The sequence below is a fragment of the Carlito syrichta genome, unplaced genomic scaffold (assembly GCF_000164805.1).
Source record: "Carlito syrichta isolate Samal-C Ts95f unplaced genomic scaffold, Tarsius_syrichta-2.0.1 Scaffold311768, whole genome shotgun sequence".
NCBI classification, from domain to species: Eukaryota; Metazoa; Chordata; class Mammalia; order Primates; family Tarsiidae; genus Carlito; species Carlito syrichta.
The window spans coordinates 376887-388358 of record NW_007255864.1 but is presented as its reverse complement, the minus strand read 5'-3'; the positions used below and the strand labels follow the sequence as shown (position 1 = coordinate 388358).

The window sequence follows — 11472 nt, the reverse complement described above, 5'->3', positions numbered from 1 at the left end:
CTCCTGCCACCCCCACGTCTTTCCTGCACCCCCCCCCTCATCCTTGACTCTAGCCCCCCCCCCGCTTCTTTCCTCCGTCCCCCCATCCATCCTGGACTCCTGCCCCCCACCCCCCGCGGGCCCCGCCCCACATGCCAGGTTCCCACTGGCGTATCCTGGCCCGTCCACTGCTCCCCACTCTTCCCGCTCAGCTGGCTGACTCCTGACATCTGATGCCAAAAAGGTTGGGGACCACTGCCCTAGAGGACAGAGATACACTCTCTTGGTCCCACAGCAAATGCCTTTCCTTTGCACTCCTTCAACTCATTCTTAAATTCTGAGCATAAATGCCGCTTTCTCAGAGAATTCCAACAGTTTGAGGGCCAGGTCGAGGTCCACCAGTGCAGAGCTCAGAGTGGGCTCTGGTGATGCGAAGAAGAGGCAGGATCTGTTGAGGCTGAGCCGAAGATTTTACCTTAAACACAGGGCCCCAGGAACACCCTGGATAGCCTCAAGCAGAAGAGTGACAAGAACAAACTTGTACTTGAACAGGACTTGAGAAAGAGGAAAGCCCATCTCCCAAAGCACCTTCCTCCCCTACTTGTCATGGAGACTGAAATGACACCTCTAAAGGTTGACTTATTTGTGTCACGCATAATCCTCCCTAGACATTTCTTTTGAAATGCAAATGCTCCTGGAAGGATTCATCCATTGAGTAATAAACAACTTAGGGTGCTTTTTTTTTTTTCTCTTTGAGTTGGAGTCTCACTCTGTCGCCCAGACTGGAGTGCAGTGGCCACTCCCGGCCACCGCAGCCTCGACCTGCTGGGCTCCGGCGATCCTTCCGCCTCAGCCTTCCGAGTAGCCGGAATTACAGGCGTGCGCTACCACGCCCAGCTGATTTTTTTTTTTTTTTATTGTAGAGATGCGGTCTTGCTGCCCAGGCAGGTCTCGAACCTGCGGGCTCAGGCAATTCACTCACCTCAGCCTCCCAAAGGCGCGGGATTACAGGCTGAGCCACCGAGCCCGGCTCTGTCTGGCTCTTAACTGATCGTCTTGTGGCGTTTAAAACATATACTGAGGACTCCCAGATTTGTGTGTGCAACCTGGTCTTACCCACCACTGTAGCCTCTAGTACCACCCATTCTCCGTGTCTCCATCTCACATCTAAAAGCCACTTTCTCTGTGGCCATCCTCACCCTGCTCCTCCCCAGCACTTCCCATCTCAGTAAATGGCCCCACTGTCACCTAGCTGCAAGGGTCAAAATCCTCGGTACCTCTAACCTCTCCTGTTTTCACAGTCCACATCGTTTTCCGTCAGAACATTCTGGTTGCTCTTCCCTCATAACAGAGCCTGATTCTATGATACTTCTCTCCACCCCCACTGCTCGCCGTCTTGTCCAAGCAACAATCATCTCTCACCTAGATTAGTGGCTATTAGCAACTGTCTCCTAACCCCTTTCCTAGTCCTACAGGGTGGGCAGGGGCTCCCTAGAAAGACAACCTGCATCAGGATGCTCCCTTGCTCAGCAGCTTCCATGCTCACAATCAAGTTCAAGCTCCTTCCATCACATTGGCTGCTTCCCTGGCTCACCTCCTACCACTTTCTCCACTTATGCTCTACTCCAGCCTCCTTGCTCTCGCTCCGCCTTGAACACAGCACACACACCCCAGGCTCTAGACTTTCACACTGGCTCTTCCCTTGGCCTGACGCTTCTGTCCCCAGAGAGCCACGGGGCTTGTCTCCTCGTTGTCAGGTCTTATCACCCCGGCCCAGGGTATCCAACTAATACAGTTCCAGTATAGTTTTGATTGCTCTTCCTTGACACCAATAAATCAAAAGGCAGGGAACTGGCAGAAAGAAGTTTATTTCTGAATTCGAATTCAGGGAGCAGAGCTGGGCTCCTGACCTTTCTAAAATGGTTCTGCTCACCCTTCAGGTTTTACAGTCCTCTTTTATAAGTTCAGGATTTTTGGTACCTATACATTGACTATGCAGCTAGCAGAGCACTGTATAGAACTTAAGTCACAGCCACATAATGACATTTATGATCCACATTTCCTGGCACAGGTTACCAGAGATATTCCACAGCTTCTTATTAACAACACCAGGTGATTCAGCCTGTAATCCCAGCATTTTGGGAGGTCAAGGCAAGCAGATTGCCTGAGCCCATGGGTCCAAGACCAGCCTGGGCAACTTGGCGAGACCTCATCTGTACAATCATCAAAAAATTAGCTGGGCATGGTGGCACATGCCTGTAGTTCCAGCTACTTGGAAGACCGAGGTGGAAGGATCGCCAGAGTCCAGCAGTTCGATGCTTGGGAGGCTGTGAGCATGCCACTGCACTCCAGCCTGGGTGACAGAATAAGACTCCAACTCAAAAAAAAAAAAAAAAAAAAAAAAAACACCCCCAGGCAGAGGCGTTACTCAAGCTTGCCATCGAGTGAAGGGAGTTAACAAGCCCTAAGACATCATTCATTACTACATGTTGTTATATACAAAAGTTATACGAATCGCATGACTTATGATTACCTTGATACTATATTATTCAAACGTATGACTACTAAGAAAAGAGAGTAAATGAAGACTTATTTCTGGCAGTTAATTGGGCACAGTCTGCAGGGAAGTTAAGAGTTCTTTGAAGTTATTTACTGCAAGTACGGAGGAGATAAACTGAAATGCTCTTCTTTGTTAATTCTCAGGAATGTGAGTACACTTGTCATGCCCTTCTCTAGGGGCTGTGGCAATATGGACAGACAATAGCAGCCCTCTGTATCTTAACCTTTTGAACACAGCAAGTAAAGAGGAATTGTCTTGGGCTGCACATACAATATATAATAGTGTATACACATATAAGCATGGGGTCCTACAGAAAATAAATGCTGGAAAACATGTGATGTTAAAAGATTTTGTGGGGCCGTATTACCAGCTGTCTGGACTGCAGAAGGCCTGCGGACCTTGGGTTGGACATGCCTGGATTAGTCCTTTACCATGCTACCCTGTTTTATTTTTCTTCAATCTGAATATATATAAATAATATGTATATCTATGAATATATTTGTATAGTCCAATATTACTGCTACAGAGAATAAGCTCCATGAGGGCAGGTATTCTGATGTATAGTAGGTGCTCAATGAACATATGCTGAATGAATGAATGACTGAATGGACATAGTCCAAGCATAGGGAATAACAAAACAAGATGTAAGCAACTTATTTATTTATTTAGTTATGTTATTTATTTATTTTTGAGTTGGAGTCTCACTCTGTTGCCCAGGCTAGAGGGCAATGGCACGCTCCCGGCCACACAGCTTCCATCTGCTGGGCTCAGGTGATCCTTCCGCCTCAGCCTTCCAAGTAGCTGGAACTACAGGCACGGGCTACCGCACCCGGCTAATTTTTTTGATTTATTGTAGAGGTGAGGTCTTGCCAAGTTGCCCAGGCGGGTCTCGAACCCACGGGCTCAAGCAATCCACTCACCTTGAACTCCCAAAGCGCGGGATTACAGGCTGAGCCACTGAGCCCAGCCATAAGCAATTTTTTAAGCACAACCATTTCTCTACACACTGATGAAAAAGACTAGGGTCCTGGCCTCACCCTACTCCCCACTTATGGGAACATTGGGACCCTGAAGAGGAACCCGCCAACAACACACTTGCCCTTTGGAAATACAAGGTTATCTTAACACAAATACAGGGCAGCTATATTCCTTCCAGTAAGATGGGCCGTTGAGAGGGCAGAAAGCCTGAGCCCAAGAGAAAGTGACATCTGTGCGTCCTGCTGAGTCTGCGTGGAGCAGTTGTACACTGGGTAACTTAGAACACCGGGCATGGGAGTAAATACTCTGATGTCCTGTGGCCCAATGGCCTCCAGGCCCCAACCTCCCCTGGACCTGATCTTTCCATTCCAAGTGTCCTCGGAACCCCCTCAGGGTCCATTAGAGAGATCTACAAAGTATAAAGATGACAGAGCAAACACCAAGATTAAGTTAATTGATGGGCAAAGAGTAACCCAGAGTCATGTTTATAGATTGCATCTGATGACGAGGCTAGCTCCTAAAGCAGGATGGGAATGTAGTGGAGGGGGGAGGGGGGACAGCAGCTCCCTAAGTTCCCGCTGGAAGAGTCTCGCTGCCATTCCCACAGGTTCTGCCCCACCTGGTGCTCCCCATGGCCCAGACAGCCCCCAGCCAAAGTCCCTCCTCAGGAGAGCCCAGCCAGAGCCTGCTGGAGGGAATTCCAGAGCAAAGTTTGTCTTGGCACCCTCCCCTTCCCCTCCCACATGGCTCTCCAGGTCCAGGTACCCCATTACCTCTGTCCCCAATGCCCCAGGCTGGTTCCTGATGGCCACCCACCTCTACCTAGCACTGTATTCCATCCACCTGAAGGATTCAAATACTTCCTCTCCCTCTCCCAAAGCCCTGCTTCCAGCCGGACTCGGTGGCTCAGCCCATAATCCCGCGCCTTTGGGAGGCTGAGGTGAGTGGATTGCCTGAGCCCGCAGGTTCGAGATCCGCCTGGGCAACTTGGCGAGACCTCATCTCTACAATAAATCAAAAATTAGCCGGCCGTGGTAGCGCGCGCCTGTAGTTCCAGCTACTTGGAAGGCTGAGGCGGAAGGATCGCCCGAGCCCAGCAGGTCAAGGCTGCGGTGGCCAGGAGCAGCCACTGCACTCCAGTCTGGGTGACACAAGTGAGACTCCAACTCAAAAAAAAAAAAGACACCAAAGCCCTGCTTCCTAGGGCCTGTGAATCTAGACTAAATATATGTTAACATTGTATTCTCTGTCAACAAAATGCCCTGGCTCCCCCACTTCCTTTGAATGTCACTATTCCCTGCATGTCTTACCCCTGGCCTTTATTTCTTCTTCCCCCATGCCCTCTCTCTCTCTCTCTCTCTTTTTTTTTGAGTTGGAGTCTCACTCTGTCGCCCAGACTGGAATGAAGTAGCCGCTCCCGGCCACCGCAGCCTCAACCTGCTGGGCTCTGGTGATCCTTCCACCTCAGCCTTCCAAGTAGCGGGAATTACAGGCACGCGCTACCACGCCCGGCTAATTTTTTTATTTATTGTAGAGATGAGGTCTCGCCTGCCCAAGTGGGTCTCGAACCCGCGGGTTCAGGCAATTCACTCACCTCAGCCTCCCAAAGGCACGGGATTACAGGCTGAGCCACCGAGCCCGCTCTCTCTCTCTCTTTTTAAATTAGAGACAGGATCTTGCTATGTTGCCCAGGCTGGACCCGAAGTCCTGGACTCGAGTGATCCTCCCACCTTAGCCTCCCAAGTAACTGAGACTACAGGTACATGCCATTGTGCCTGACCTTCTCTTTTGATGGAGCAGATTCTCCAGGGCCAAATTCCAGGAAATGATACTTAGTAAAACCAAACCTTACAGAGTAAGACAGAGCACTACCTTGCCAGGGTATCCCTCAACAGTGCTCAGAGCAGAGAGAGCAAAGATAGACGAGCTTTCAGAGTCTAGTTCCAGGCAGGTCTTTCCCTGGAGGGGCTTGAGTGAGGCTCAGTGAGGGTCCTGATGCAAGAGTTTGGGATGGAAGGACACAGCAAGGTGTGGATTTTGAGGTGAGGGGTAACCTGTTGTTTCACGTTTCACTGAAAATTGAACAGTGTGCTGTTCATTTAAATGAGTTTAGGAAGTTCCTGAAATGAACCACAAGGTACTTGTAACTTGTCTTCCCGGGCAAGAGTTTCCTGGATGTCAAAGTCGTGTTAATGAAGACAGTTATGTCGTGTGAAGGTGGGTAGTTTTGGTTCTCATCAGACATCTGTAGGCTCCTCCAGCCTACCTGAGATGGAAACCTACTATTGTCCGTCCATATTGCCACAACCCTTAAAGAAAGGCATAAGGAGTGTGCAAGCAGGGCTGAAGGTACCTACTTTCCTGAGCATTATCAAAGGAAAGCGTCCCCTTATCTCATACATTCCTGGTAAGTCACTTCAAAGACTCTTAACTCTCCTGCAGACTGTGCACTCTCAACAAGAGAAATGAAGTCTTATTCCTTTGATCAGTGGTTACAGATTTGAAAAATAGACCATAAGTCTTGTAATTTGTATAACTTTTTGTGTGTTATAACTACTAATTAGCAATAGGTCATAATAATTTTTTACTTTGTAAATAGGCTCTGTTAACTCCCTTATTCTATGGCAAGTTTGATCACCTCCTCCCTTTGGTGTTACTGATAAGAGAAACTGGGCCACGCCTGATAACTGGTGCCAGGAAAAGCAGACCATAAATGTCACTATTGACACAATGTGGCTATAACTTGAGTTCTGTGTGATACTCTGCCAGTCATATAGTCAATGTATAGGTACCAGTAACCCTAAACTTATAAAAACAGACTATGGAACCTAAGAGGTGAGCAGACCATTTCCAGAAAAGCTAGAAGCCAAGTTCTGTCTCCTTGAATTCTAAATTCAGAAATAAACTTCTTTCTGCCAGTTCCCTACCTCAGTTTATTGGGACTGAGAGACAGCTGCTAGCTGTTTACTCAGACCGTAACACACCCTTCTGCCATCAGCTTGGCTCTTGGTCTCAACTCTACCAGATGAAGTAACCTCTCTAAAATGCCCACGCAGGCCGGATGCAGTAGCTCATACCTGTAATCCCTGCATTTTGGGAGACTGGGGCAGGAAGATCTCGAGTCCAGGAATTTAAGATCAGCCTAGGTAATATGTAATACCTTGACTCTACAAAAAAAAATGAAAAAATTAGCTGGGCATGGTGATTTGTTCCTGTAGTCCTAGCTACTCTGGAAGTTGAGGCAGAATGATCACCTGAGCCCAGGAGTTGGAGACTGTAATGGGCCGTGATCATGCTATTGCACTCCAGCCTGGGTGACAGAGTAAGACCCTGACTCAAAAAAAAAAAAAATTAAAAAATCAAAAAACTCTGTGGTAATATAGGATTTACATAATTGGCACAGAGCTCCTAAAACCCTTGTAATGTCCTGAGAGATAAAGTAAGAAGCGTATCTTTTGTTATGCATCACAAGCCCTTTTCAACCCCACTTATAAGGTAACTCTTAGATAGTTTAAAGACCAGGCTTGATCTATGGAACTTTCATCACCTACCCTCTGGAAACGGGAGGGGGCTGGAGGTTGAATTCAATCACCATTGGCCAGTGATTTAATCAGCCATGCCAATGTAATGAAGCCTCCATAAAAGCCCTTGAACAACAAGGTCCGGAGAGTTTCTGGGTTGGCGAACACATTCACACAGTGGGAGGGTGACACGCCCCAACCCCACAGAGACAGAAGCTCCTGCTCTGAGGACCCCTCCAGTGTCATCCTATGTTCTACCCAGCTGTTCATTTGGATCACTTATAATAAGCCAGTAGATGCAAGTAAAGGAATTTCTTGAGTTCTGTGAGCCATTCTAGCAAATTATTGACCCTGAGGAGGGATTCGTGGGAACACTGATTTGTAGCTAGTCACTCAGAAGTGCAGTGGCCCAGGACTTGAGACCAGCGTCTGAAGTGGGGGTAGTCTTGTGGGGCCGACACTAATTTCAGGTAGATAGATGGTGTCTGATTGAATTGTTGGACACTCGGTGTCAGAGAATTAGAGAATTGCAGACAGGTACAGAGAGCAAAAACAAAAAAATCACCCTTCTGCAGGCCGCAGTGGCTTGTGTCTATAATCCCGGCACTTTGAGAGGCCAAGACAGGAGGGTTGCTTAAGCCCAGGAGTCTGAGACCAGCCTGGGCAACATAGCATTTCTACAAATACAAAAATGATCCAGGCATGGGGGTACACATCTGTAGTCCCAGTTACTCGGGAGGCTGAGGCAGAAGGATCACCTGAGCCCTGCAGGTCAAGGCTGTGGTAGCTGTGATCCTGCCACTGCACTCCAGCCTGGGGGACAGAGTGAGATCCTGACTCAAAAAAATTTACTTTAAAATTTTAAAATCGCCTTTCTAATCCTAACTTCTACATCCTTTTTCCCTCCCTGGGCCCAGCAGCAACCGCATTATCAATTACTTGGTGCCATGGACTCAACTGCGTCCCCCAAGTTCATATGCTGAAGTTCTAACCCACAATGTGATGTATTTGGAGCTAAATCCTCGGGTGGCGACTAGGTTTCAATGAGTTTATAAAGGCAAGGCCCTCACAATGAGATGTGTGCCCTTATGAGAGAAACAAGAGCATGTGTTCTCTCCCTCTTCCTCTCTCTCCCCTTCTCCCTCTTCTTCCTCCTCCCTCTGCCTTTAAAAAACACAGTGAAAAGGAGGCCACTTGCAAGCAAGAACCTTCACCAGAGCCCCTGACCTTGGGATTCCAGCCTCCAGAACTGGGAGCAAACTACAGTGTGATTTAAGCCATCCAGGCTGATGGTACTTCATTATGGCAGACCCAGCTGACTAAGATATTTGGTTTTCCTTTCAGAAATATTAGTAAACATATTAGTTTCCTTTATTTTTGCACACAAATGATTCTGCAATTTGCCATACTTTTTCTTTCCTTTTCTTTTCTTTTCTTTTCTTTTTTTTTTTTTTTTTTTGAGGCAGGGTCTTGCCTCTTTTGCCCAACCTAGAATGCAATGGCATAATCATAGTCCACTGTAACCTCGAACTCCTGGACTCAAGCAATCCTCCCGCCTCAGCCTCCTGGTTACAGGCATGCACCACCACACCTAACTCAGACTCTATCTTAGAGAACCGTTCAAGTCACCACATTTCTTTTTCGAATAGTTGCATGATATTTTTCCATTGTTTGGAAGTGCTATAATTCATGCAACCAAACTTCTATTGCTGAACATTTAGATTATTTCCAATCTTTCACAATGACAAATAATGCTGCTATGTGTAACTTTGCATGACAAAACATGCTATTTGCACATATGAGAGGTATTTGTTGGCTAAATTCCTGTATGTGAATGGCTGGGTGAAAGTATATATCTAAAATCTTTTTTCTTTTTTTTTTTTTGAGTTGGGGTCTCACTCTGTCACCCAGGCTGGAGTGCAGTGGCATGATCATGGCTCACTGCAGGCTTGACTTCCTGGCCTCAGGCAATCCTCCTGGCTCAGCCTCCTGAGTAGCTATGTTGCCCAAGCTGGTCTCAAACTCCTGGGCTCAAGCAATCCTCCTGCCTCGGCCTCCCAAAGTGCTAGGTGTGAGCCGCTACACCCAGCCTTATAGCTATAATCTTGCTGTATATTGCCAAATGACCCTTCACACCTTTGTGCCAGTTTACATTCAGTGTGTGTAACAGTGTTTATTTTTCTTTCACTTTCACCTACATGATGTGTTAGCAAACTTTTGAGATTTACCAAATCGGCATGTAAAATGCTACTGCTTTATAGTTTTTCTCTTTCTTTTCATTTTCTTATTATGTGTGAAATGGAGCATTTTTTCAAAGGCTCAAAAGACTTTTGTGTTTTCCTTCTACAGTTTGCATCTCTTTTTCCCCATTTTTCTGATTGTTGATATTTTTAAATGGTTTTATACAAGCTTTTTATGTAACAGGAAAGTAAAATCTTTACGTGTGATAAGAATTGTTCACTTTCCCTGTTTGCTTTTTTGAATTTTGATTTTCCTTATGACGTTTGCCCTACTGAACTTTTATATTTTTACATAGTTCAATGTATCAAAGTTTTCTTATAAGCCTTCTGGGTTCCATACCATGCTTAAAAATGTCTTCTCAGCCGGGCTCGGTGGCTCAGCCTGTAATCCCGCGCCTTTGGGAGGCTGAGGTGAGTGGATTGCCTGAGCCCGCGGGTTCGAGACCCGCCTGGGCAGCGAGACCTCATCTCTACAATAAATCAAAAAATTAGCCGGGTGGGGTAGCGCATGTCTGTAATTCTGGCTACTCGGAAGGCTGAGACGGAAGGGTCACTGGAGCCCGACAGGTGGAGGCTGCGGTGGCCGGCAGTGGCCACTGCACTCCAGTCTGGGCGACAGAGTGAGACTCCAACTCAAAAAAAAAAAAAAGAATGTCTTCTCCATACCAAGTTGAAAATATCTCCATGCTTTCTTCTATTTCTCTTTACCTCTTATATTTAAGTCTTTGATTCATCAAATTTATTTCGGTATAAGGTGTAAAGATTGGATCGAACCTCATTTATTTCCAGAGAGTCAATCAGTTTGTCTCAATCTCATTAGCTAAATAATCTATTTTTTCCTCCTGTATTTGAAATGCGCATTTTATCATATACCAAAACAACAGTAAATATCAAGGACTGGCCAGGCTTGGTGGCTCAGCCTGTAATCCCAGCACTTTGGGAGGCCGAGGCGAGTGGATTGCCTGAGCCCGCGGGTTCAAGACCAACCCTAGCAAATGGGCAAGAACTCGTCTCTACACAAAACAACAACAACAAAAAAACAAGGACTATGTCATAGATACATGCTGAGTTCTATTTCAGGGTTTTATACTTTGTTTCATCCAGTTACCTCTCATAGGCCAACAATGAACTGTGTAAATTATTTATTTATTTATTTATTTTTGAGTTGGAATTTCACTCCATCGCCCAGACTGGATTGCAGTGGCCACTCTCGGCCACCGCAGCCTCGACCTGCTGGGCTCCAGCGATCCTTCCACCTCAGCCTTCCAAGTAGCTGGAACTACAGGCGCGCGCTACCTGATTTATTGTAGAGATGAGGTCTCACCAAGTTGCCCAGGCGGGTCTCGAACCCGCAGGCTCAGGCAGTCCACTCACCTCAGCCTCCCAACGGCACGGGATTACAGGCTGAGCCACCGAGCCTGGCTACCTTGTCTCTTTAATAATATAAAAACTATAATATAAGAACTATGTATATATATATATTTTTCCTTAATCTAATTGAATTAGCCAGTACCTGTGAAGTGCTGTTAAATAATTGTGGTGTTACTACACATATTTGCCTTGCTTCTGACTTTTAATGGAAACAAAGTATTTCTCCATTATGTTCAGTGCCGACTTTTAGGCTGAAATCAATATATTTACTCATGTTATGAAGGTACCCACCTATTGCTAGTTGACTGAGTCTTCACCAGGAATGATAGTGGATTTTATCAAATGTCTTCGGAGTACCTATTGGAAAGATAATATTAATTTTCTATTGTCAAAATAATAGGGATCCCAATATTGAACAGTCCTTGCATTTTTGGAATAAATCCTAATTGGTTTTATTGTATTTTGTTTTTAGTTGGAGTGTCACTCTGTTGCCCTGGCTGTAGTGCAGTGACATGCTCATGACCATCCCAGTGTCGACCTGCTGGGCTCAGGTGATCTTTCCACCTCAGCCTTCCAAGTAACCGGAACTAAAGGCACACGCTACCACACCTGGCTAATTCTTTGATTTATTGTAGAGATGAGGTCTCACTAAGTTGCCGGGGTGGGTCTCAAACCCATGGGCTCAGGCAATCCTCTCACCTTAGCCTCCCAAAGTGCTGGGATTACAGGCTGAGCCACCGAGCCCATTTGATCTGGAACAATTTAAATAGCATTAGAGTCATCTGTGTTCTCGCTCCCCCCTTTTTTTTTTTTTTTTTTTTTT

The 11472-nt window shown here is 46.4% G+C and overlaps 1 protein-coding gene across 1 annotated transcript in view; it reads right to left on the bottom strand.

Moving 5' to 3' along the window:
• Positions 1 to 11472, bottom strand: part of SLC22A16 (solute carrier family 22 member 16) — a 70046-nt gene that overhangs the window by 41312 nt on the left and 17262 nt on the right. The window contains exon 4 of the mRNA XM_008069026.2: positions 111 to 239. Within this exon, the coding sequence (XP_008067217.2) occupies positions 111 to 239 (129 nt within the window). The remainder of the gene's footprint in view (positions 1 to 110; positions 240 to 11472) is intronic.